The 26,373-nt window shown below is 33.3% G+C and overlaps 4 protein-coding genes across 4 annotated transcripts in view; 2 read left to right on the forward strand and 2 right to left on the reverse strand.

The window, feature by feature from the left end:
- The window catches only part of phtf (putative homeodomain transcription factor), a 5,348-nt gene extending 4,679 nt beyond the window's left edge, over positions 1–669 (reverse strand). Inside the window, exons 1-2 of the mRNA XM_018543388.1 lie at positions 402–669; positions 77–216 (exon numbers count right to left, since the gene is read on the reverse strand). Coding sequence (XP_018398890.1) covers positions 77–216; positions 402–442 — 181 coding nt within the window. The 5' untranslated portion in view covers positions 443–669. The remainder of the gene's footprint in view (positions 1–76; positions 217–401) is intronic.
- A 656-nt stretch (positions 670–1,325) lies between these two features.
- LOC108776681 (deleted in autism protein 1 homolog) lies at positions 1,326–2,898 on the forward strand. Its single transcript, XM_018543365.1, has 4 exons — positions 1,326–1,928; positions 2,063–2,363; positions 2,447–2,577; positions 2,683–2,898. Exons 1-4 carry the CDS (start codon positions 1,326–1,328, stop codon positions 2,896–2,898), a joined length of 1,251 nt encoding a protein of 416 aa, XP_018398867.1.
- Positions 2,899–3,824: 926 nt separating this feature from the next.
- On the reverse strand, positions 3,825–7,288 carry LOC108776696 (eukaryotic translation initiation factor 2-alpha kinase 1). The gene is made up of 7 exons (XM_018543386.1): positions 6,999–7,288; positions 6,733–6,904; positions 5,809–6,511; positions 5,135–5,311; positions 4,894–5,049; positions 4,678–4,809; positions 3,825–4,095 (listed from the first exon to the last, which is right to left on the reverse strand). The coding sequence occupies exons 1-7, from the start codon at positions 7,153–7,155 to the stop codon at positions 3,868–3,870; spliced, it is 1,725 nt and encodes a 574-aa protein (XP_018398888.1). The 5' UTR covers positions 7,156–7,288; the 3' UTR covers positions 3,825–3,867.
- Positions 7,289–9,499: 2,211 nt separating this feature from the next.
- Positions 9,500–26,373, forward strand: part of LOC108776682 (Smg6 nonsense mediated mRNA decay factor) — a 91,507-nt gene continuing 74,633 nt past the window's right edge. The window contains exons 1-16 of the mRNA XM_018543366.1: positions 9,500–9,564; positions 10,875–11,325; positions 11,442–11,727; positions 11,848–12,117; positions 12,225–12,478; positions 12,589–12,786; positions 12,862–12,997; positions 14,179–14,351; positions 14,453–14,683; positions 14,755–15,093; positions 15,165–15,914; positions 16,026–16,104; positions 16,185–16,295; positions 16,379–16,390; positions 17,429–17,653; positions 18,013–18,074. Of these exons, the coding sequence (XP_018398868.1) occupies positions 9,516–9,564; positions 10,875–11,325; positions 11,442–11,727; positions 11,848–12,117; positions 12,225–12,478; positions 12,589–12,786; positions 12,862–12,997; positions 14,179–14,351; positions 14,453–14,683; positions 14,755–15,093; positions 15,165–15,914; positions 16,026–16,104; positions 16,185–16,295; positions 16,379–16,390; positions 17,429–17,653; positions 18,013–18,074 (3,626 nt within the window). The 5' untranslated portion in view covers positions 9,500–9,515. The remainder of the gene's footprint in view (positions 9,565–10,874; positions 11,326–11,441; positions 11,728–11,847; positions 12,118–12,224; positions 12,479–12,588; positions 12,787–12,861; positions 12,998–14,178; positions 14,352–14,452; positions 14,684–14,754; positions 15,094–15,164; positions 15,915–16,025; positions 16,105–16,184; positions 16,296–16,378; positions 16,391–17,428; positions 17,654–18,012; positions 18,075–26,373) is intronic.

The following is a 26,373-nucleotide window of genomic DNA, read 5'->3' on the forward strand; positions in this document are numbered from 1 at the left end:
CACACGCACACACACACACACACACACACACACACACACATTTATACAGCTGTAAGTTAATATCTTTGCTGCATACCACGAACAAGATCCACATCAATCAGTTCTGTCTTAAGTTTTGTTGTTCTCATTGGAACATGTGTAAGTCCATCAAGAATATGTTGTTCTATGGTTCTCTCCCATTGCTGTTTATCATACGTTCCAATCTTTTTTTGATACCTGAAAACATTTATTTCTTACTATTGTAGTTATCATTCTTGTCTATATTTCTTTATCGTTGTTATTTTCCAATTAACATTAACATCTAAATTAAATGTCTTAATTTAGGAAGTCATATCGTTGACAAACATTTGACTAACTTTAAAATAATATAAAACAAATTTGACATAATCAAAATTTCTCACCAATGCACTAGTTCGTTGAGACCCATATGGATTAAACGCATTTAAAGTTGCAGCTTGCGACAATGATTTCTGATTGCAACGAAAATACAACAGCCCGCAAAGAAACAGAATACTCCTACTTTTCGCAAATTCTATACGCAGTTAGAAAACAGTCAGAGTGATATTATCATATATTTATTGCATCGTATCTAGTAGAATGTGTCGAAATTTTCGTGCTCATTCAGTCGTCCATAAATGGGATTATCAATGATTTCGTATTATTACATTAGATTGGTCGAACTTGACGTCAAGATGGAACGATTTGTCGCACAACAAAGCACAATTCATGAACCTATGTGGACGGAACGTACATACATCGAGGCATTATGATTATCCGATTTGGATCCCAGACATTGCCAGACATCCCAAATGAAGGGCAAAGATGGCGATATTGCGATTCACGATTCCCTTTAAATGAACATCTGCGGAGCAGCGATTTCAGATGGCGGCACTGACATGTTTGTAACTCACTGACAGATGCTGTCAGTGAATGACATTGAAATAAATCGATACTGGGGCATTGAAAAGAGAAAGAATAAGAAAATCTGCAGAAAAGCGAACGCGTAAATGACCAAATCAAACGCAATCTTTAATAAATACAATACAATTATATTGGGCGTTCCGAAACTCATCGGCTACGTATTTAACATTTAAAGAGCTGGAAGAAACATAACCTATAAAATGTATATTTTGAAAAGCCTTACAAATATTATACAAATTCGTTAAGAATTAATATAAAAGCAGTAAAGTTACAAGTTTCAATCATCCTGTGCTCTATAATTTTGAAGGCATCTATACAGTTGATCATCTGGAGATATATAACAAAAAATCCTGCAAAATATCAAATATGACAAGATAAAAGGAGGATATGATTTATTGATTCATATGATTCTGTATTATATACATAACATCTTCAGATTTAAAAAATGGAAAATATTACTGTTAATTGGTATTTGCATTCTTGCTTTAAGAATAAACGTTATTTTGCAAAGTTTATATCCTTCTATAACACAGCTGACGGAGCTGCACAAGTGTCCAGCGTGTTATGGCGTTTCTACATGTCATAACATTCACAAAATAGATCTCTTATGGAATGATGTTAATGCGATAATTTCTCACTTGTTTGGCGTTAAAAATGTATTCTTTGGAGTATATAATGAAAGTAAAGTGGTGCTAAAGAAATTGGCACACTCTTCTGAATTAAAAGCACTTGATATTACACTATGCAGTGAACTCCACTTGGGATATCCCTGCTTAAATGTTCCATTAGACAGATATAAAGCAGATTTTTATAATCTTATTAGAAAAATAATTACTTCTGATTTTTCCAAGGATGATACAAGTCGATTAAGACTTTGTCCAACAATAAGACATTTAGATGATCTATTTTATAATATTCATCTTAACAATAAACATATTGAACCCACACAATATCTAATTAATCTCTGGACATTGGTTTCCATAAACCCAGAGCCTTTAATACTTCAGGTAAATTATGAAAGTATACAAAAACTATATAGTTTATTTTAATTATAGGATTTATTAGATCATGTTAGACTATTTTTGGATAGAAAGATTGAATATGATTTTATATATCTTTTATCTCGAGACGTTCCTTTTAGGTATTATCTGCCGAAAATGGATGGCCTGTGCCAAGATATTTTGGAGCTTGCGGTCGGATTATTATTGAAGAATATGTTGGGTTACCACTATCTGATTATTATGACAAATCTTGGATTCAAAGAGTAAAAATAGCTTCAAGCCTTTTAAATGCTGCTTATTTGTTTACCTTTAAAAACAACATGTTTGGTTTTTATTTAACGGATATATCAGCTGATAATATTGCCGTTGACGATGAAAATGTAGCGAAATTTATTGATTTAGAGAATATCATTATTGTTGATAAAAATATTTCTCAAGAAGGTAGTAAACATTTTCTTGTTATAAAGATATTTATGAAATAAAATGAATATTATATATTGTATTTATATGATATTAATTTATAGATGAACCAAAGGAATGGCAGAAAATACATAATACGATACACTTCGATTGTCCTAATTGTTTTGCATTTTCTTCCAAGGATATTTGTAATCATTATTTAAGTGATCACAATTATTATGCAATTTGTCAGGTAGTCGCTATTTTATTTATATATAATTATAGTCAGGTATATCAAGTATCTTTTTATATATATACTGTGTATTAATTAAATATAATTTATTAGTATATGTGATTGCAGCTTCTATTAAATTCAGGAAATGAAAATCAATTTCCTGGTGGATTTCTTCACGATATACCTACTAATATTGTGCAGCAATATCCTGACATTGAGGATTTATTGCAACAATGTGCTGTTCCTCGGTCTACTAAGTCTAGAATTTTTTTTGGTCAGCGACTGAAGGTATTATTAGATATGATTTTAGATGAACCACAACATGAATATAACGTAAAGTAGCTTGTTGCAATAATTCAAGAAATTTTTTAATATTATATTATTATGTTAAGTATTTTAATTATATCTTACTTTTTTTAAATTTATATACATGTAATATTGTAAAGAATGTTACATGTATATTTTTGATATTAATTTATGATTTAATGTTACATTACAAACTTCAATAAAGTTAAGGAAGTTGTATATAAAAAGGGTATATAATTATAATTAAATTGATGATGAATACAACTACATTCGTACATACTTGATATGTTACTTTGATATTCATTAGCATTTATTTTAGTAATTAATATAGTGAATAACGTGTAATATAACTTCGAATATGGCACAATTCTGAATGAAATAAGAATTTAATCCAATTTTCAAAATTCAAGTTTGATTTTTTTCTATTTATCCTTTAGCATCACATCTATATAATAACATATTACTAAATTTGAACCATGAAAATTAGATTCAAGTTTTTTATTTTATTTAGAAATATACCATATTCGAAATTATACCATCTTATTTCCTATCTATGTTTGCAGAGACAGAATAAAGTAATGTTAATAAATAAAAGAATATTTTATATTTTTTAACTTATATAGAAAAAATGTTCAATATACAATTCGATATTATCTAAATAGTAATAACACTTTACATTACAAGATAGTTTTACATGCGTCATATTCATTAATTATAAATATCTTACAACTTTATTTTAGCGTATGTATGTACATCTTATAGTCAAACATAAGTCAAATATTATAACACAGTTGCCTAAGCTTACTGATCTGTCTAATGAATGTGTACTAGGATGATTCATTTTTGTAGGTAAAACAAATTAGTTTTTTTTTTTCGAGATACACTGCTATGTACATGAATTATTATTTTCCTAGGAACTCAAGAAAAAAAATATTTGTCAGTCTTATTAATTTCATGTCCAGTTTTTCATGTGAATGTAAGCTTTATATCCTCCATAATACTTTGTTATTTATCAGGTGACAGTTTTTGAACTTTTTCCTTTAATAGCGCAATTTCTTCTTGTAGTTCTTGAATGGTGTCATCTTTAATGCGATTATTATTTTTTAAAGTCACAATAGTATCTTTTAATCCATTTATTATTACATCCTTGTCGTCATCAAATTCCTTCAAAAGCTGATTTGTCGATGGTCGTTCGGCAGGATCCTTTCGTACCATTTGTTTGACTAGTTGTGTCTGAGTAAACGTACATACACAATTCAGATTCAATAAAGATCAATATATGAAAAAATTTTTCATAACATAACAATAGACAATAACATGTGGACGCTTCATCACAATTTGTTTGAACCTCTACGCATCATTTTATATTTTGACTAATTTTATATTCTGACAGTAATTACAATACATATACGATAACCAAAGATTTACGATTTCTACCATTGCGAACTAACAATATATGAAAGATTTTTAAACTATTATAATAGTCAGTCATCAGCGCTATATACATATACAATTATTATTATACTGTAGGAAAAGAATTCTTAACGTTAATATCTAGGAGCCACTTATTAATTACATTTGTAATCCTTTTATTGTTTTTTTACATTTAACCGTCTAAATTATTATATGTAAATTTAACATTGATAATGACCCGATCGGAGTCGAAACATTTGTTTTTGACACTATGTTTATATTGTTAATTTTTAACTTTTCTTTACAAACATTAAATCTATTGTCTTTCGCTCGTAGTCCTTCTAAACATACTTTTATTTAATAATTATATATAATAAATAATTTAATGTATTTAAAACTTACCCATTTTTGTCGCTTAAAAGCTTCTGGTACTTTATCATTCTTTAAAGAACTAATTATAGAACTTAACTCCATTTGAGTTTTTATTGGAATTAATAGCTCGATGAGAACGATTCCTATACTATAGATATCACTCTGTAGAAAAAATATATATCATAACCAGATATATTCAAATGTAATGCTTTATATTCATCAGTATTTTTTCATCTTTTAATTTACCTTTCGATCACAATTTCCCTCTAATTGTTCTGGTGCTGCGTACAAATGAGTACCAATTACAGAATGATGCTTTTCTTTTTGTAATGGACAAGCTAAACCGAAATCACCTAATTGAATTTGAAGTTGTCCGGTTGTCGAAATAAATATATTACTTGGCTGTAAAATATATTCTTGGTTGTAAAATGTAATCATATTTCGGAAGAGATTTATATTATGTTGATAAAGATATACGCATTTTTACCTTTATATCGTGATGTACGACTTTTTGGGAATGCATATAATTGACTCCACAAAGTAGCTGTTGAAATATTGCTTTAACTATTGGTTCAGGCGTTACACTTATTTTACTGCGCAGCCACTGCTCGAGTGTTTGCTCACACAAAGACATTTGAATATATAAAATTACGTACGATTGATTCTGTTGACCCAAAACACAACAAACCTTTTAAAATTTATTATATTTACCGATTTATTATAATATACTTTCAATATCTATTTTGTCTCGGAACAAAATATTTATATATTTAATAGACAGCGCTAACAATAAGAGATTGTTAAAGTAATTTTTAGTAATTTATTTTTTTAACTTTTTCAATAATTAATGTTTCGAATATTTGAACAAACTCCTACATTGTTTTACTATGGACTTAAGAGTCTTGCTTCTGATCAATAAATCAATTATCTTCGTTTTAATGATTAACACGTATTGTTCAATTTTTACTTATTGATATACATATATATTATAAGTTGTTAAAAATTTACATAATTATTCTTTATATTAGTGAAGTAATAAAAAAGTTATTACATATTATAATTAATATTTGCTTCTTTTTGACCGCTTTTTTTTTTAATTTACCTTGAAAAAAAAGAGCCGAGAGAAAGATATATATATTTCTTAATTATTTAAATACTTACTTTTTTATAAGTATACATACATACTCCTTGACTAGCAGATTCTGTGTCTGCAATTGTTTCATTTAGATTTTTATTATTATTGCTATTTCGAAAAGACACTACGTCTGAACAAGATTCGTCGGTACATTCTTCTGTGACATTTTCCTCAACAATTCCCTCTTCTATGATATTAACTGATGAATTAAGTTCCACAAATCTTTTACTAATAGTGCTGTCATTAAAAACATCACTAGAATTCCGATATATCTTATTTTGCTTTTCCTTTTTACCTGTATACACATCAATTGTAGAAGATGTTTTAGTATCAAGTGGTACATTTTGTTCATCGACGCATATTTTACTATTATTAAAATTCAAACCATTTTTGCTATCGAATAAATCGTCGATGGACTGTGAGCTGTACGATTGTGATCTATATGATTTTCGATCTGTAGATGACAAAGTATTCGACGATGAAAATGGTTCTATCCAAGCCGCATTGTAGGAAACAATATTAGTATGCTTTAATTTAGCTAATGTCCATACTTCATTTAGTTGCTGGTGGATAGTCTCTATATGATCAGCGGGCATAATTATCTTTTTAATAGCATATTCGACGCCATCGAGACGATGTTGCGCTTTATAAACTTTGCCAAAACCTCCACGAGCAATGAAGCATATTTCGTGAAATTCATCATGATAACGGAATTTCGGTGTTATGAATCTGTAGAGTACGAATAATATGACGTTATAATATATATACTCTCTAACAAAAAATAGTGTAATAATAACAAAATATTACAAACAGGTCTAGATTATTATTAAAAAATAGAATAAAATAAATAAAAATATGGCAAAATGCTACAGGATTATTTCTATTTTTCTATTTGTTAAAAAACATATTGCAAGATTTGGAAAGACATATTGTATAAAATACTGTAATACCTTGAATACCTTGGTATAGATATAGACAGAGCATTTTCACTTTCAATCTCACCACGAGCGACTGCAAGCATGTGATACAAAGCATGTTGATATTGTCTTCTTAACATTTCGAATTCCGGCGTATTGTAAGTATCGTTAATTAATTGCATGTGGTGTAGTTTATCACAGATCGCTATAAAACAACCATTGTTGTGTAATAAAACAAATGTCTTAACAAAAATATTTCTATAAACATGTTAATAGTAAAGTTTAAAGAGAAAGATTACTATAATATAATTTTTTTCCGCGAACTTTATCCTCTTCTAACAAATTGCATAATTGTCGTAGAAGTGATTCGATTAAGATGCCACTGGTTATTTGTTGTCTTCGTGGTGTAATTGACCCGTGTTCATTTTCATCGTTCTGACAAAACATCAATCTCATGTTGTTATCTGAGCCTAAAATCAAGACACGTAAATTCAAGATACTATGTATCCTAATTTTAGAAAATTACAGAACTGTCCATTTGAATTGTTAACAAAAATGATGCAATGTCTACAGAGTAATAAAAAAATGTGACCACAAAGTTATGTTCATTTAATCATTAATAATGTGTATTTACAAAAATATACATTCTGCAGTATTAGTCAAGTTTTGTGTTATACCTTATTAAATATTAAAAATAATAGCTGATTTTTTTTAAAAAGTAGCTCTAATTTAAATTCAAACTTTAAGATACTTCGGAAATATTAATGCATTTTATTTTATGGATAAATTTTACCAGATAGCCAATTGAGCGATCTTTAATTTACTAACCAATGAAAATCTTTTAGTGTAAAGTTTATTTTTTAGTATTTAATGAAATGTAACTAATACTATATAGAATTTGCTTTTTTTAAGTATATACATTATTACAGTATGACTACAGAATAACATTACATACCAGTAACATATATAAAAAAGCAAACTTTGGAGTGTTAGCATACCATGCATATACTTAGTAAACTGACGTTTTGTAGTTGATTTAAATAAGTTTTTAATAATAATGTCATTTTATCATCAAAATGACATTTTTTAAAAGTACTATTTTAAGGTAAAAATTATGAGTAATAGTTCATTGCTTGATTAATGCCTTGATTTTCAAACAAAATTTTGTGAACATTTTATTATCACTTTGTACATAAAACTATTGGTATAGAAATACTATTGTGCCTCTTTGATAATTCAAAATTTTTATAATTTAAAAATTACAAAATGTCCATTTAAATTCTTAATAATAAAGAATGATGCAACATGTGTTATGACAAAAAAATTAAGAAAAATTATCATCAATAAACATTTTTGTGAGATATCTTCTTTCTTCGCAATGAAATAAATTTGCCACTTTATAAAAAATTCTACACTAAACTCAAAATTTTTATTTAGAAAATTTTTTATACAATGAAATCTCTGTTTTCTATATTTCGTAAAGATTTCAAAATAAAGCATTTTAAATGGCACATTATTTAAATATTTCACACACAAAAGTCACTCAAGCCTAAATTTCGAGGGATAATTGTTTTATCGAACGTTCAAAAAAGAGCGCCAGATTGATAGCATAACACATTTGCATTATATATATACCCTGGTCAAACGTGGTTATGGTCGCCAGAGCATTCCAAGGATGATTTATCTGCTCCGTACTTTCCGTCATTCCACAATCGGAGGGTTCTAACTCTTTTTTTTTGCGTTCCATAACGCCGACGAAAGCAGAATGACGAGACTGACTGACAACTCCAAGGTTCCACTGTTACACCTGCCGAACTGTAAACGCGGTGAACCGATGATTGGCGGTTAACGTGTTCTGTACGTGTTCCACGTACTTGCCTACCTTCCCCGAAATCCTGTCTCGGCCACCACGTCTAAGCAACGTTCCACCAGACGAGTGGACGCTAAAATCCGCGAACACCGAAGCGATGCGATGCACGAATCCGCGAATTTCGACATTGCGCCAAATATAGAAAAAAATTGTTTAAATTTTCAAACGTTCTGGAATATTCGTTAATCTTCTCGTCACGCGCACTAGATGCACCGGTTTGATAAATCAGAGAGACACGTGGTTACTATTTCGATCTTGCTAAATTCTGATTCTTCCTCAATATCCAGCTGTTTTATCCTGAGGCTTCAGAGATCAAGCAAAACTATATAGTATATGTCACGTGTATACTTTGAATAAATTTTTTTTTGAAAAGGACAATAAAATTATATAGCTTATAGCGATTTCGGCTGGGAAAATAAGTGTGCACTGGTGCATATTAAGACCGTTGTACACTGTTAAGCGGGGAGCACAGACTTTTGCATAACGCATAAAGCATGTGCATAAGGAATTTCATTGGTCCATTGACTCATGCATAAGAAAATGGACCAATGAAATTCCTTATGCACATGCTTTATGCGTTATGCAAAAGTCTGTGCTCCCCGCTTTAATCTACCACCGCGGCAGTACACGGATATAACATATGCACGAACATGTACATTGTACACGGACTTAACATGCACCAGTGTACACTAGTGCATCCCACCCGAAATTGCTATTAAACGTGCATTTTATCTATAATCGGTATTAATAATAATGTCGTTATCGACAGTCGATAAATTATCTGTCGTGCAGAGAAATAATATAAGATGCACATAGGAGGCGCGATAGGTCCGCTTCTTGGCGAAAATAGGCGGTACGACATCTTGGTCTCGGTTCTTCAGGTTCTTCACGTTCGCGGACGTCGCTGCGGTAGAAAAATTTCGACTTCACGCGATTGCATTTCAATATGGCGAACCGCGACAAAGGACGCAGAAAGCGGGGAGGATTTTCACAAGGTACCTTGGCAAAGTATTTCTATTTCGTGTACGGAGCGATCGGACGGCATCACGCCGTCGCTGGCACTCTCGTGCGCCCAACTTCGGATCGATCTCACGATTCACGATCTTTCCACGCGACTCGATCGTGCCTGATATGCGAAATTAACCTCACTATACATAGCTAACCTATAAACAAAGCTAGGCATACATTGCGATATCGCGTTATTTTATGGCGTTTAAGTGACGCGACGACTGTGATTCCAGCGATTGTAATAAGTCCTGCTCGACGGGGCAAATCCTGCGCTGTCGATCCTCGTTCAATTTCCTACTGGAACTGTTGTTCGTAGAGAGACGTTTCGCTTAGTAGAAATTCCGGCGTTGTCGAGAGTGTCAACATATATAAACCGTATACTTCGTAAAAGTTAATGTTTTGCTTCGCGAGTTCACTGACTTCACTGCACTCGATGAGGAATAGACCGTAGATGTGAAACTTTTGAGCTACAAACAAGACACTTCGGTTGTATAAGGTTGTTGGATTTTTCTTTGTCTACTTTAATGTAAACATTCTTAATATGCAATAGATCTTTTCTTTTTAGCTGACCTGTGTTAAACTTCTTATATAGTTTGTTTTTTTCTCTCAAAAAAAAAACAGGAACAATGAATGTTTAGGAAGACCAGCTAAAAGGGACAGGCCTAATATTGCCTGTTTTTTTTTAAGTTGAACTTCCTGTATACTCATAATATGATATTGAATAATTCGTCAAATGTGTTACAAAAAGAATGACGCTGTAGCATCAGTTATTTTATCTATAATTATGTGATCTAATCTACTTTTTCTTTACATTCATACAAATATTTTATTCTAATATTTTACATGTATAATTATCATTTTATTAATCATACATACAAATTCTCAAATTATTTCATGATAATGTAATAACAATTTTATCTATAATTATGTATCTTAAGTAAGAAATTATATACATGAGTATTGGCTTGATATCAATTTTATCAGATTCGATCAGCCTTTATTTTATATTATATTTTTATTATAGTATTGTACAAATATTGAAGAAATATGAATTAAAAATGAAATTATCATTGTGATATGTATATCATTATATATGACGTACAATTGATATATATTTCTATATTAAAATTGTTATTATATAATTATCATGAAATAATTTAATATTCTATAGGTATCATTAATAAAATGATAACTATACATATGAAATATTCGAATAAGATATTTGTGTGAATATAAGAAACACATTGATTAAAAACTTGAATTTTTTAATGAGTATTATTGTAATAACAATTTTCAGAATCAATGACTTCTCAATTAGAGAAGGAAAAATTGGCAGGGTTACGTGGTGGAACAAATAGAGCACCTCAGGCCTTATATAGACCAGGAAGTGGCCCTTTACGTAAATCAAGCAGATCTAACAGCACCACTGATGAATATGATAATGAAAATGGCTCGCAAGAAAAATCCAGATTGACCTCCGTCCAGTATCGTTCGAGACAGTCACAACCTAATAGAGCAAATCAGATACAAAATAGTCCACCTTTGTCACAAATCGACAATGTAGCTGAAAAATTGGACAATACCCATATTAACTACAGAAATAGCAGCAATAACGAATCAGTACGAAGCACTGGTAACAACTCTGGTGGAGGAGCAGGTAGAAATGATCCAAAAAAGAAAAATAGGAAACCTGAACAGTTGCTATATGTACCAAAAAAAGTAAAAGAAGCACAGGACGGAACTAGCAGGTAAAGTAATCTTGACCTTTTTCTCATTGATTTAAGAAGCATATTTATGGGAGAGTAATAGTTATTTTAGTAGTATCTATTACATTATTTTAATATAAGTTATCAAATTCTATTAGGTCTCCTAGCCATGTTGCATGGGAACAAGAGAGAGAAGAAAGTAACGATCGCGATTCACATTCAAATCGTAATCATAGAAGCGATCGCAATCGCGCGAGTAATTACACCATGCGAGACAATGAGAGTGAAGGCAGAGGTAAAGATGACACTAGTAAACGATATTCGGGTAATCCTCGACATCGTCATGCAAATGAGAATGAAGAACGGTGTTATTGGCGATCCGAATCGCCGGTATCTGCTAGAAACTGTGCAAATCGTAAGGATAATTCACGTGAAGTTAGACAGGTCTGTATGATTTAAAATAATGAAATTGTACGATAATATAATCATAAATTATACGATTATAAAATATGAAAATCTGTGTATATAACTTCTGTGGAAAATGTTTTTTTTGCGTGTTATTAGGGGTCGGAACCTTTATCTTTGACCAATCAGAATGATTTTAATCGTACACGAGATACTCGCAGTGTAGAGCCTGTTGGGCATTTAGATAAGTTTCAAGGAAAGCCACCATCAGGCCGACGTAATACAAAAGATAGTTTGTCAAAAAATATCAAGTTAGATTTGTTGCCACCACGATTACAAAAGAAATATCTCCTTGATAATGGATATGCATTACCTAGTCCAGGTACGTCCACAGAGGACTCCTGGAATGGTAGCAGTATTACATTTCAGGTAAAAATTTGTTTAATGCTGATTAATTTTTATACTTTGCGAATATTGGTTTCTAATAGCGATTTATAATTAAAGTAACATATGGGTTATAATATACATTTTAGCAGGGTTTGTCTAGTTATAATTATCCATCATCAATACAGCATTCACAAACGATGCAAAATCTGCCACCATCTGGGTTGTTGCAATCCCCGCAATCTAATTGGACTAACACTGTTCCAACGAGAAGCAGAGGTAGAGGTAGGCTTAGACCTGAGGAACTTGAGGGTTCAGCCGGTAGTATATTTAGGCCTGTTACACCTGACCAATATTCGGCTCCAAGTTCCAGATCTCATACTCCTAGCCAAGAATACATGAATCGGTACAATTATATAATATTATATTTATATCGAATGTTTCGTTTAAGCGATCATATGAATATGATCATTATTAAAACTTTTATTGGAATATTACAAAATTCATGGATAACAGGTCTTACGATCGCCGTGGTAGTAATAGCACTATGTATACAAGTATGGAAAGCTTAAGTCGTGCTGATAGCGTAATGATGCCTCCGCCTTCATCTGCATCGCCTGCAACTTCGCGATCAAATTCAAACAGAGGACACAGATCACCCGAGAATCATCGCAGAGGAGCAATATCACCAATAGACGATCGCACTAGTAACATGTAACTAAATATTTATAAAATCATTTCTTTTTATGCTTTTGTATATGCTCAATGACATAACTTTTATTAATTAAGGCAAAGAACAATCACCAGTAGCGCCTATGAACACAATTCGAATATGGACAAGCAGAATAATCAACAAAACACGAATTTTATTTCTATGAAAAGCGAGTCATATAACAAATTATTTTATACCACATCTGACGCATTTGTAAGTACATTAATCGATGATATGTAAAATAATCGATCAAGTATAAATATAAACAGGGTGAGTTTTTTAACTTGAGACTACAAAATATCTGAAAAAGTAAGCATTGTATAAAAAAATGTTTCAAATCCTCAATATTTTCGAGTAAGTAATTCTATCCCGCAAAAGTTAACCGTCCCCCGCCCTCTCCCCCTGCGGGCAGGGCTTGGGGTAACTTTAAAATCTTAAATAGGAACTCCTACTTTTTATTGTGGATTCTACGTCCAAAAACACGTAAATGTTGTCTAAAACATTTTTTTCGAAATCCCCATGTTTTATTGCAGATGCTACATTGAATAAAAGTAATTTTTGTGTCTGAAACATATTCTTCGAATTATCGTAGGTGTCTACGACAATTTTTTATCCGTTTTTAACTTTATCTAGGATTAACGACGTGGACGTGACGGAAATTATAATTCTTTTGTGGTGCTTGTGTACAATCATTCGAAGTGCGAATCAATAAATGCATCAAAGTTGAAGGTTATCAGTTTGAGCACTTATTGAATTGAATGATAAGAGGCAAGGAAAACAAACATCCCGAATGTGAGAGGCAAGGGGACTCACAATAAACAAGCACCCCGAATGTGAGAGGCAAGGGGACTCACAATAAACAAGCACCCCGAATGTGAGAGGCAAGGGGACTCACAATAAACAAGCACCCCAAATGTGAGGGCAAGGAGACTCATAATAAACAAGTCGTTAATCCTGGGTAAAGCTAAGAACGGATAAAAAATTATTGTAGACATCTACGATAATTCGAAAAACATGTTTCAGATAAAAATTACTTTTCTTCAATGTAGCATCACTGTGTAATAAAACATGGGGATTCTCCTTAAAGCAAAATGCCGACTGCGCAGCGCCATTTATCAGGAATCGGAAAAAAAATAGTTTAGATAAAATTTACGTGTTTTTGGACGTAGAATCTGAATTTGCAATAAAAAGGGTTCTCATTTAAGATTTCGAAGTTTGAGTCCCACCCCCAGAGAAAGGGAGCTGGGGGCAGCTAACTTTTGCGGGATAGAATTGCTCCCTCGAAAATATTGAGGGAGGTTTATTTGGAACATTTTTTTCGTACAATGTTTACTTTTCCAGATATTTTGCAGTCTCAAGTTAAAAAACTCACTCTATCATTATATTTCAATTAGGATTGGAGTGAAGAAGTTGAATTAAATGAAAAGTTAGAACAAGAACATTTGAGTCGTAGTTCATCCGTATTAAGCATACGGGAAAGCACAAGTGTGCCTCGAAATCAGGCCACAGGCGAGAGTCACAAGCGACGTAAAAAAAAAAAACGTGATAAATATCGTGATACTGATCGGTAAGCGTGACTAATTGTTTATCTACGTTTATCTTTTTTAAGATGATTATAATTATTGAAGAATTTTTCGTGTAATGAGATTATATTCTGAATTATTTTAGTGGCAGTAGTCGAGATAAAGGACGAGGTGACAGCCGCGAACGTCAGAAAAATCAACAGAATAGAGAGAATGATAATTATAACAATAATCAAAAGAATAATAACAATAATAGTAATAGTAATAGGAGATATGATCACAGGAAACGTAATATTATTCAACGTAGTCGAGAATCGAGTAAAGACAGAAATTATGGTAGCAGCTATAGAAACTTTGATGATCTTCATAGACGCAGGTATTTATTTAAAAATTTGGATATATGCAATTTTTAGGTATAAAACTCAAATTGCAAATATCTTATTTCAGAACTGATAGATACTTAGATGAAGATTGGAGAACAGGTAGAAAGATATCGACTTGCGAGTCGGATGACGGGAGACAAACTCCTAAAGTTTCTTCTCACACCACTCCACTGTCGAGTATGAATTCGAACTCGACAGTACACCGATCGTCACCGACGGGGTATAGTAATGCCCCGGGTGTCTTGATCTTGCCTAACGAGACTAGTCAGTCATCTCCTAATCAGACAGCTACAACTTCTCAACAAGGATCCGGGCAGCAACAGCAAAGGACGCTGTTTGATCCCAATAATCCACATAAACCTATTGTTATTACTTCACCTGGAAGTAGAGCAGCTGTTCAAAGGTAACGTTTTATTTTTCATTCATGTAATGTATTGTCATAAGAATTAGTAAACAGCGATTTTTCTCTTTAAGGGATAGTGACATGCAAGTCTCAAGCGTTCCAGTATTTCAATCTAATGTAGGTATCACATCGCCACATTACTCTTTTCATGGTGTCCAATTGGACGGTATGCCTCCACCATACATGAACGATCAAATCGGAAATGTAAGACCTTCGTGGTATGAGCCGTTTTCTGCTAGGTATATATTGTTCAATTTTTTTACGTATGCATTGTTATATAATTTTTGGTTTTTGTTATATCATTCAGCAAAGAATCACTGCCTTCTATTGGACATAGAACGTGCCGATCTGGAATTACAATGGATAATAAGTTCCGGTGGTTTTACTTCGCGTTTAGATAGAGTCTCGTATATACGACACTTTCTTCAACAGAGCTTAAAGATCTTGCTTGAGACTGATATCAAATTCTGCCAGGCGGAAAACGTTGAGCAACACTTTTGGAAGATATTGTTTTATAATCTGATCGAGATGCTGCGAAAAGTAATGCCTAAAGAAAACTCGGAAGGACGAGAACGTTACAAGCAAATAATGTTAAATATCATTGATGAGGGTACCACTTATCTAGAAAGTTTACTGGCTACTCTTGAGACTACGTATCAGTTTAAATTAGAAGCGTTTCTTGCGTCATTGAGTCTACCTAAAGGTCTTGGACTCTTGGGTCTGGCCTTAGTTAGCGCTCAAAAAATATTTTTATTTTTGGGAGACTTAGCAAGGTACAAGGAGCAAGCAAACGAAACGAGCAATTATGGAAAATCTAGGCAGTAAGTGTTTATAATCTTAACTTATTATAAATAAGTGTATATAATCATACAACAGTAATAATTTTACTCAACATATCGGATTTAATTTTTTCTGTATTTTTTTCTGTGCAGGTGGTACTTGAAAGCACAGCAAATTAATCCTAAAAATGGCAGACCTTATAATCAACTTGCCTTACTGGCACACTATGCAGTACGTATTTACAAATTACATTCATGGCGAATGTAATTTAATATATAAATATACTTTTCAATATTTTTTCGTGTTTTCAGAGACGAAAGTTAGATGCCGTATATTATTATATGCGATCTCTTATGGCGTCCAATCCTTTCCATTCTGCCAGAGAAAGTTTGATAGGGCTTTTCGACGAAAATAGAAAAAAGGTAAGGGAACTTATGAAACGTGTTGTTAAACCGTTTGTATTTATACTAACGTTAATAATATTTTGATTTTCTTTTGCCGCCAGTATCTACATTATGTAAGTAAATTTTGATACTTGGTGTGAACTCTCTAGATGTTCATTCATCATTTATTTATTTGGTCAAGGCTTTTTTATCTGTTTATTATTTTATTGCTCGTTATATTAGATTTTTCTATTTTACGCTTTTTAAAGCCTTGATTTTTCAATCCATCTGTGCACTTAAAAAATCTTTACATTCTAATAACTCTTGATAGCAAATGTGGCGAATTAATGCCTTTTGCAACTTAATTAATATCAAACTTAATTAATATTAAAACAGTAAATATTTTGCATATATTTGTTCCATTAGCTAAATACACTTCTGCATAGCTATTTTTTTTTAGTAATCGTTTATGCGAATGTTAGCTTTAATAAAAAATTAAGGACACTATACAGAAAGAAAATGTATTCAAAATAATAATAGAAAGGGTGGACGGTACCACATATTTCTGGAGACATTCACACAAAAACACAATATCTGCTAACGATATGCTTGTAGCATTTTTGAGAGTGCCTGTTTGTAAGAAAGCCAACGTTAAATTTCCAGAAATGCTTTGCCGTAAATCCAAGTTGGAGACTTTTCTTATCTTCACTAGAGTTCTATACATTTCGTTAGCATGCACTTATCATAGATGCGGGAACTTGTACAAATGAGGAATACAAACATTGTCCGATGGACACTCTTTGTATGCCTAGCTGACTATATAAAAGGAGTCCCACTACCACCGTCTACACTCCAATAATAAAATTTTGAACAGAAAAAAAAATATATATATGTAGTTAGATAAATAAATTATGAATTAAATCCCCTCATTGAAGAATTTATAAATTAGAGCTAGATCTGGTTACGGGACACCATGCATAGCGTCATGCAGTGCTCGTATCTTCTACACTTATATATACATGGCGAAGATGTTCATATAACGGCAAATGTAACATACATCGATAATTATAACCGCCAGTTTATATCATGCATTGCATCTGTTACACGATGCATTGTAAATGCATCAGGTATACACGGTAGAGGTACTCTCTCAGTAAACGAAATATTCTTAGTACGAGTCTATCGAACGTAAACGGAAGGAAGAAAGGGAGTCGAAGGAGCGGGCGAGGATGAAGGAAAAGGAAGGTGCAAACATCATCGGTGGTGGACTGAGGAGAGAAACATGGATTCATCCAGGTGACGGTAGGCGGGTACGACGTACAACGAGCGCGACCAACGAAGCGAGATTGTCCCACGCAAGCGACTTAGAGGAGTTATCGCAATTAACGAGTGTCGAGGTATCCATTTTTGCTGTGACACCGTATTTGTCTAACAGTTTCCGAAAGCTATAATTCTGTAATTTATATCTTTCGTACTTAAAGTGCAATGCATATATTAAGCAAATGTAAAATTATCTGAAAACTTTTGCTGTGTATGATTTAAAACTTTTTTTTTTTATATAAAATCGATAAAATCGATAAATAATGATATTTACATGATTAATATTTATTTTGAACATTAGTGCCTGATAAAAACTTATAGATGTACTGTTGATATATGTTTTTGATGAAATTATTAGTAATATATTTTTAATACGTTTGATATATAATTATTTTGTTTGTATATCTCGTTTTAGAGTTTCGTATTTGTTTGTTAGGTGAACAAGCGGTTTGTCACTTCATACCTTCATGTTCACGGAAAGCTTATCACCAAGATAGGGTGAGTGTTTTATTATTGATATTTTTGTACGTTTTTTGATAAGAGAAAAGGATGTAAACCGTTGGTTGGCGGTTATACTTCTTTAGTCATTCAAAGATTCATTTACCATTATCAAGCAAGTAGCTTGTTGCTGTAGATTGGCCAACTGCCCGATATTTGCATCTTGAGAATGAGATACATTCAGCTTGGATCTCAGCCGTTGCATATCTCAACGGTGCGTTCACTACAAATTCTGTCAAGCAGAACAAATCGTCATTTTGTATTCCACTCGTATCTGGTAAAGATTGATAAAACTAATGTACATACCTTTTGATTTTGTCCAGTTTCGTATCACTGGAATAACAAACTTATATGTATCCCTCTTAGTTGACATTCTCTCGTAGAGTCATTCAAGCATTATAATATTTTTCTATGATATTTTTAAATTTTCAATTTGCAAAAGTTACGTGTCAAATCTGTGCAAAGCAGATGAATAAGAAACTTCACCGAAAGGCTCGAGTGTGTCATTTTATTCTTATTTTAAGTTTAATGAACGATAAAGATAAAATGATGTACTAGAGTATTTGGGTGAAGTTTCCGAATGCAGCCAATATCATAAAAAATAAAGTAAAAATAAAATTTAAAAAATATATAAACTTTATTATTAAATTAATAATTAATAAATGTTGGAATGCGTTTGGTGTACAATGTGTATTTGCCAAGGTATATGTTTAGTCAATCAGTTTATATGTGTACACATTTTTTAAATTTTATTTATAATTTCAGATAACTAGCAAAACTTATCTTTACTAATATCTTTATTAATATATTTACTAAAATATATCATGTTTATTAATATAATTATCTAATAAAATTCTAATTATTAGATAAGACTCTCAGATAAAGGAAGTGAACGTGCTTTGGTTTAATGCATAAATCTTATAGCACTTTCATAGTAAGTTCAGAATTGGTTATTAGTATTCTGACTTTATGAGTTAGTAGCATATTCTCAGCAAAGTAAGGCAACTACGTGAATAAATAAATTCCGTTGCTATAATAAATAATCAGAACAACCCCGATATCACGATCAAGCTGGAAATGGTGGATCGCTTAAAAATTCTAGGCTGCGCCTCGGCAAGTTTATAAATTATCGTCGATCTCGCACGAACGGGATATTATTCGCGCCGTTAGAGCGTCGTGGAATTTAATCTAGACCGACTAATCCAGAAATATTGTGCTATAGATCGCGTCCGGTCGGCCGGTGTAGCTCGATTAGTATAGGAGAAAAATAAATTGGGGAGGAATATATGTACATTAATAATGGCATTAATCGTGTCTCGCGAATTTACGAATGAAAAACGAGTCCTCGTTGTTTTCTTAAGCCTAGAAGCAAATATCTGGAGATATGTGTGTGTGGTACATTTTTATTTTATATATTTCTCCAAGAGATTCCCAAACATTCCTAATCTTTTATAAATACAACGTGTTTTATTGTGAATTCTTTATTCGATTTTTTTCGTTCATATTTTGAAATCATATATATTTTTTTATTTCAATTTGTAAAAGAATTTTCTGGTTCCATTTGGATTTTGTTGTATTAATAACGCAACGTCAGACTCTGTTCTCTGTCTCAAAAATTAAAATTAACGTGACGAAGTGAGTCGCAACTTGTTAGCTCCGTTTCGCAGGAGCTTGAAATTCAAAGAAGTGCGCCTGTAGTTAAGGAATGTTGCATGTTAGTCTGAAAATAAACATAAACGAATGCATGTATTATTCGTCCATTCGCGATCGTTGCCGAATGCTGGTACCCTGCCCTGTATACCCACGCGCGCATCGTTTTCATGACCCTATGGGGAACCCCGTCGAGCGCGGACCAACCGTGGGCATGTACGTACCCGGCTTTACGGTACGTAGCTACATGTTTTCTTGCGCGTCGGTAAAAATGTTAATTGACAATTGCGTGGCGCCACCACCGACCACATCGTCGGCAGCAGCGACGGCGGTGACTGCGGGGGGGATGTTGTCCCCGGTCGCGCGATAGTGACCTTGCGAGTACACCTTGCGCGATACCCCCGCGACCACTACGTCGCTTACCTCGCGTTTTCTCCACGATAACTCATCGGCGATGAAATCGTCCCGCGAATTTCCGACTCTCGTAAATTATCAACTTATCCAGGCAATGAGTGGAGCAACGCGATCATTTCCGCGATTGGAACCGGTAAAAAAAAGCAAAGAGGGTGCAGGGAGGGGTGGAAGAAAAAGGAGCAGAAGGTATGGGATGGTAATACCGGTACTCTATATGCGCCACTAGCAGCTACGTAGAATGCACTCTAACGCAGTCTATAATTGGAATCGGTACCGAACCGGTGCCATTGGTTAGGGGCTTGTTAACGACACGGTACGTGCGTGGCATAGGCATATGTACAGATCGCGAATGGGTGGACGGTAAGCGGATGGCCGGGGAGAGTACATGGGGGAAAGGGAGGACGATGGGAGAGACCGTGCAGAGTTGGACGCGCGTACTATGGTTGGCTTACGGTGTTGCTGGTTGCTGCTCCTGCTGCCGTAATGGATTTGGCTCATTACTGGCTGTAGGAGCACCGTAGTACGTCCGACCCTACCGAGTTATGCCCAAGGTTGCCCTCGTACAACACGGCCCATCGCGGACCATTTCCTCTCCATCATGCTATCGCGCTTTTCGCTTGCCACTGAATCTTTCCTTTTTTTTTTTTTTTTTTTCCCCCCCCCCAGTGATTTTGTTTTTCGCTGAGAACGGAGTCCGAAATTTTTCTAATCTTTTTTCTATTAAATCGGAGATAAAGTTACATTTGGACATGGGTAACTTTTTTGTGATTAAAATAATTCTATTATTGGCCTCGAGATAGATTCTTTCCAGTCAAGTAGTTTTTTAACTTTAATTTTTGTAAAAATCCTGATCGCAAATTTATTTAACTCTCTGGTGTCAAAATTTGCAATATAATGTAGTTACTAGCGCTGATTAAGTTTAAAAGGCAATAATTAATTTTAAGGAATTAAAAAATTAATGAAATTGACATTTTTGACAAAGAAATTTTTATTGAATGGATTAGAGAGTTAAAGAATGAAATTTGTAAAAAAAAATGATAAGTATTCTGTTCAAATTACAAAAAAATGTTCTGTCACAAAATTATAGAGCAATCTAATTTTCATGTGATTAAAAATTATGTTTGACTGTATATACTATCTTAATAACTTTTTTTAAATTAAACTTTTTTCCCGTGTATTAAAAAACTACTTTTCCTAAATATCTCGAAAGAATATTGAAAATAATATATATAATACAGTATGAATATATTATTAAAAATGAGATTAATGTGGATATTATTTACGTGAGGGAGATGTACATTAATACTTCCTACTAATATTTCGACCTTGTACGCTAAACTTCTTATCTTTCCTTTCTGATTATATTATGTCTGTATATCGTAAGTAACAAGAAGTATAACCATGATTACAGCGAAAGAGTTAAACATTCGTCTGAAGCGCAAGTGCGCTTTACCAACATATGCTCGTCTTTGATAGTCGATAATCTTAAGCGAACAAATCGCTTATCATCGATTAATATAGTAGTCCGACGGATTAAATCGCTTTTAACATGGTCGTATGATCCAACTTTGTATTTTTACTCGACGAGAATCGCGAGCACTGCGCCACGAGGCGGTAATTAAACCTATAAATTGGCAGGATGAAGGAAGACGACAGGAATCGTTTCGTAACACTCGTAAGGCAAGAGAAGTGGTCGGCTGGCGCTTCTACCGGTGGGTAGTGGTAGATGGGCAAGGTAGGTTTTCTCGTGGTCCACGGTGGTGCTTCTCGCGAGAGGGGAGGGGGAAATGGAGAGAAAGGGGGTGGGGGAGATCAGCGTGAGAGATGCGCATACACATTCAGAAACTTAAGTAGTGCGAGTAAGTAAAGCTACGCTATAAGGCTCCGCGAGCCCTGACTGGTAACACACATGGGTTTCCGATGGTCGTTTACCCGCGGCCCTGCGAGTGACGACCCCGCCCGCTTCAAGGGCACCCTCCTCGTCGGATACCGCAGCCTCGCGGACCAGAACCCGACTACCCGGCCCGGCTATCTTCCTCGGTACGGCGTACACTACGGACCGCACGTACGCATCTCGCGACCATCTGGATCCTTCCCGTTTGTTCCAATCGCCCTCGATGGAACAACACCTTTCTCGAATCCCCGGAGAAATTTCGTCAGATTTCTCGGCTCGTTGATATCCTGAAAAAGGAGTCTTATAATAGCTACCAAATGTCGAGTGAAATAATTTCAATTAAATTCGATTAATGTAATCAAAATAAATTTTACTTTTTTAAATGTTAGTAAATAGTTTTTCTTTGACTTATATATAATATATATATGTATTTTTGTAAATATTTGAACGTAATAATATAACCATTCGTTTGGTAATAATTACTGGATATTTAGAAAAGCAAAATTATTTTTTTTATATATTAACTAAACTTCATTGAATTTATTTCACTTAACATTAAATAGTTATTATCAGACTGTTTTTTTTTGTACTGTAAATTACGCGACGATGGTTTTACTATTGTAAGTAATAAATTAAATTTGAATCAAATTTAAAACATTTTTTAAAATTATCTAATTCTGTTGTTTTAGTTAAATTAACATATTAAGCAATGACGATATATAGAAATAATTAAAAATAATTGGAACATAACATTTTGAATTTATAACAATGTGAAATAATATTATCTATTAATCATTTTCCGTCATTATGAATATCGCGTAAATTTACTCGAGTCTCAATAATTACTATAGTATTAGAATTTACTAAAAATATGAATATATATTTGTAAATTAAAATATTAATTTCATAACGATAAAATTTGTTGATGTATTTAGAAATTATTTATATCAATATTTTAAATTTTTCGAATCATGCCAATATTAATGTTAATATTATTGTTTAATATCGTTAAAGAAATTCTTTAATTATTCTTAATATTTTTGAGTCATCTCATTTCTCGCACCGTGCGTGGTGTGTTTAATATATTTACGTATATCTTCCAAATTTTTATTTGCTCGTTTTACTATACATTTCGCGGGAAGATAGAGAATCCGTGATAATCAATGATTAAATGATGTTCACTCTAGAAGCGTTAAAGCGTCGAAGTACACGCGTTTTAATGTCGTTCATGGCGCATTCGGTTTACGAAGCGATAGCGGGTGTAGTATCAGGCTCTATCATCGACACTCTCGAGCTAATGGCTCATTATGCCGTCGCTTATATGTCTTTGCATTGCTGGCAAGGACGATCAGATTATACGATACATTTCATCGGGCTCCTTCGTAGCCATTTAACTTCGATCGAGCTACCGAGTCTACCGGTTTGAGGTGTGAAACGACAGAAAACTTTGAGAGACTCGCGATATAATTAAAGATTGAGATAAAAGAAGTATGCGTCGATATCTAAAAATTCAGTTGAAAATTAATTTTTGAAACAGATTTTCTAGCTGAATCGTTTTTGCGACGTGAGAAAAATAAAAAAAAAAGGCGATAAAAGACGAGAAGATTTTTAATCAATAATTTTAAATTATATTCTCAAGTAATTTAAAAGCTCTTCACGCGAATCGTATAATTATTATTTATAGATTATTATAATTGAAAACGATGCGATACTATGTTTCTAATTTAAAACGATAAGATGTGTAATTTAAACGTTCTCTTTTTGCTATTCTTAAGAAACGTACATGCCTAAGTTTAATTGGTTCTTCCTCTTGATTTTTCGATCACACGGGGCTGTGGAGTGAATACGTTGGGAGTAAGCGTAATAAATCTTATCTGCTTATTACGAAGTAGGTATAATATAACAGCAAAGAAAAATCTGTGACGATATGAAAAACGTCCTTGACACTTATATCGCCTCGCTCGATTGCAGCCTACAATTTATGTCGTCGTGTATTTTCTCTCGACAGTGCTTAATCAGAGCGGTCCGCGCGTCGTTCGTGTCATTTGCGTGTCGTATCATTACTTATAATTGATTCTCGAAGTAAAATGCATGACGTCGGTATCCCGTTTGTGAAGCTACGTTACGTTCACGTGATGATATTCTTCACTTCGGATGATATTATTGCTAGCCAATAAATAATGATAATTATGCTAATGACAATGATTATGGCAGCGACGTATTGGTCGTGATCATTTTCGATACGCGTTCCACGATTATGCACCGTCCTCGGAGATTGAGTCATTTAGATTTTGTAATCTAGATAAAATCCAATAGCCCGGGATTACATTTCTATTACGATCTCGGGGGATCTAAATACGACGCGGTACCCCTGACCAATGTCGCGCCGGATCGATTAATTATGTGTAATCGCGCGACCGCGATGAAAAAGCGAAGGAATTTTGTTACCCCGAAGGTATCTATTTATCTGCGCTGCGTATTTTGCGGGACGATTTATTATCTATCCGACGTTTATTTATAGCTGCGGCTAAATTAATCTTCGCGGTTGGTACAACCTGTACCACTCGCGAATACCGCGTGTGCACAAAGTTACGCACTATTTCGTTCAGACTTGCATTTTCTTACAAAACTGCTGAGGTTATCTTGCCGTGAACGTCTGTGCCAATTTCTTCACAGAAAATGGTATTATATATTTTCGATATTTAACAGATTTTTTTGAAAAAATATGCAAATATTTTTAATCGTCTTGTAAAATGTATTTTACGTCAATAACACAGTTATACAAAAATAAACCTTTTTTTAGGACTTCAATAAATAAAGTGTTTTCCGATGGATTTTTGTTTATTGAAAACGAATTCAACCGCGAAATTGGCACGTTTCGAAAAAATTAAGGTTAAATGTGCCAAAAAATTGACATTTTTGATCATATTTATTATTTTTTTGTGGCCAAAGTATTTTTTTTTTTTTTTCAATTTTGTGTATGCCACTTTAAATTCCTATCTTTCATTCCCCCTCTTTTATAAAATAAATTTATATTTATTACAGTACAATTATTATACAATACTACAAATTACTTTGGCAACAAAACAGTGATATGTATGACCAAAAACATCAATTTTCACACATTTAACCTCAATTTTCTCGGAAACTTGACGTGTTAGATCAATTTTGCGACCGAATTCATTTTCAGCGAACAAAAATTTATCAGAAAACACTTTGTTTATTTGGGTCCTAAAAAAAGTGTTGAATCATATAATTAATTTTTGGCAGGCATAAGTATATGTTTTTATTTACTCCGTAGGTACTATGGAAGGTACTTTTTTATCCAGCCGAAAATTTTTTACTGTTTTAGGCTTTAAAAAATCTAGAAAAATTCAGAATTACCTTTCAACATCTCTGTTACATTGAAATTTTACCTGTGTTAAAAAAGATTCGGTATAACTGCGAATTAATATAATGAACAATTTTGTATAATTAATCAAATTATGTACTTGCATATAATTCGTTAACTCAATGCAAAATAACTCTTAAGTCTCTGAAGAGATTAGTCACGTGGCATGATTATCTGTCGATCGAAGCGACGAAATTGGCTTCGCCATTGCGAAAGGAGTGAGTTCGATGCGGGAGATAGCGCGATTGAGATTGAGCGGGAGTGGGAATGAAAGGCGGTGAAGAAGAAGAAGAAGAAGAAGAAGAGTCAGAAACTTAATGCTCGTGGTACCGCATCGCCGCCGAGTCGTTGTATCGAGGCGAGGAATGATTATGGTGGCCAGCCCACGCAATCCGCGGGTCATGGACCATGATCTATGGTACACGGCGGAATGCCCCGTTATGCGTTAAAGTGCAAACTTGTTAGTCATAGAGCCTGTCCGTCGATGTCGATGGGACAAACACGGGCTGCCGAAGGGGCTCCTTAATGTTGGCCGTTGCATAGCAGTGTATCGTCTTGTACCATAGGGCGTGCAACCTACATAGGATAGATAGTTACCGACAATTTGGTTAAACGACTCGATTACAGTGATTCGTTATCTTATTTTGATAAAGAAAATAAATCTGTTTAATTAAACACAGCGACATCACAATTGATCCTTAAGCGAACTTAACTAAAGGATCCTTGTATCTTCCTCGATCATGATCATGATTATGATCCATGTCTAGATAATTCTAGTCCAAATTAGTACCTTCAAAGACGTAGTACATAGTAATATTAAATTAACCTTTTGAATTATTACATTTACTGATTATTTATTATAGTATTTTGACTCTCGCGCTTTATTATAATAATTATATACTAATTTTCACATTTCACACACATAGATTTATTATTTTTTATAAATTATT

Source organism: Cyphomyrmex costatus, unplaced genomic scaffold (assembly GCF_001594065.2).
Source record: "Cyphomyrmex costatus isolate MS0001 unplaced genomic scaffold, Ccosl1.0 scaffold374, whole genome shotgun sequence".
In the NCBI taxonomy this organism is placed as follows: Eukaryota; Metazoa; Arthropoda; class Insecta; order Hymenoptera; family Formicidae; genus Cyphomyrmex; species Cyphomyrmex costatus.

What these genes read in the sequence shown, in the direction of transcription:
- LOC108776681 (XM_018543365.1), top strand. Translation starts at nt 1,326, where the DNA reads ATGATTCTGTATTATATACATAACATCTTCAGATTTAAAAAATGGAAA. An exon ending in CAGAGCCTTTAATACTTCAG is followed by an intron (nt 1,929 to 2,062) that starts GTAAATTATGAA and finishes CGTTCCTTTTAG; the next exon opens with GTATTATCTGCCGAAAATGG. An exon ending in TAAAAATATTTCTCAAGAAG is followed by an intron (nt 2,364 to 2,446) that starts GTAGTAAACATT and finishes ATTAATTTATAG; the next exon opens with ATGAACCAAAGGAATGGCAG.
- LOC108776696 (XM_018543386.1), bottom strand. Translation starts at nt 7,155, where the DNA reads ATGAGATTGATGTTTTGTCAGAACGATGAAAATGAACACGGGTCAATT. An exon ending in CGGAAAAAAATTATATTATA is followed by an intron (nt 6,905 to 6,998) that starts GTAATCTTTCTC and finishes GTTGTTTTATAG; the next exon opens with CGATCTGTGATAAACTACAC. An exon ending in TCTATACCAAGGTATTCAAG is followed by an intron (nt 6,512 to 6,732) that starts GTATTACAGTAT and finishes CGTACTCTACAG; the next exon opens with ATTCATAACACCGAAATTCC.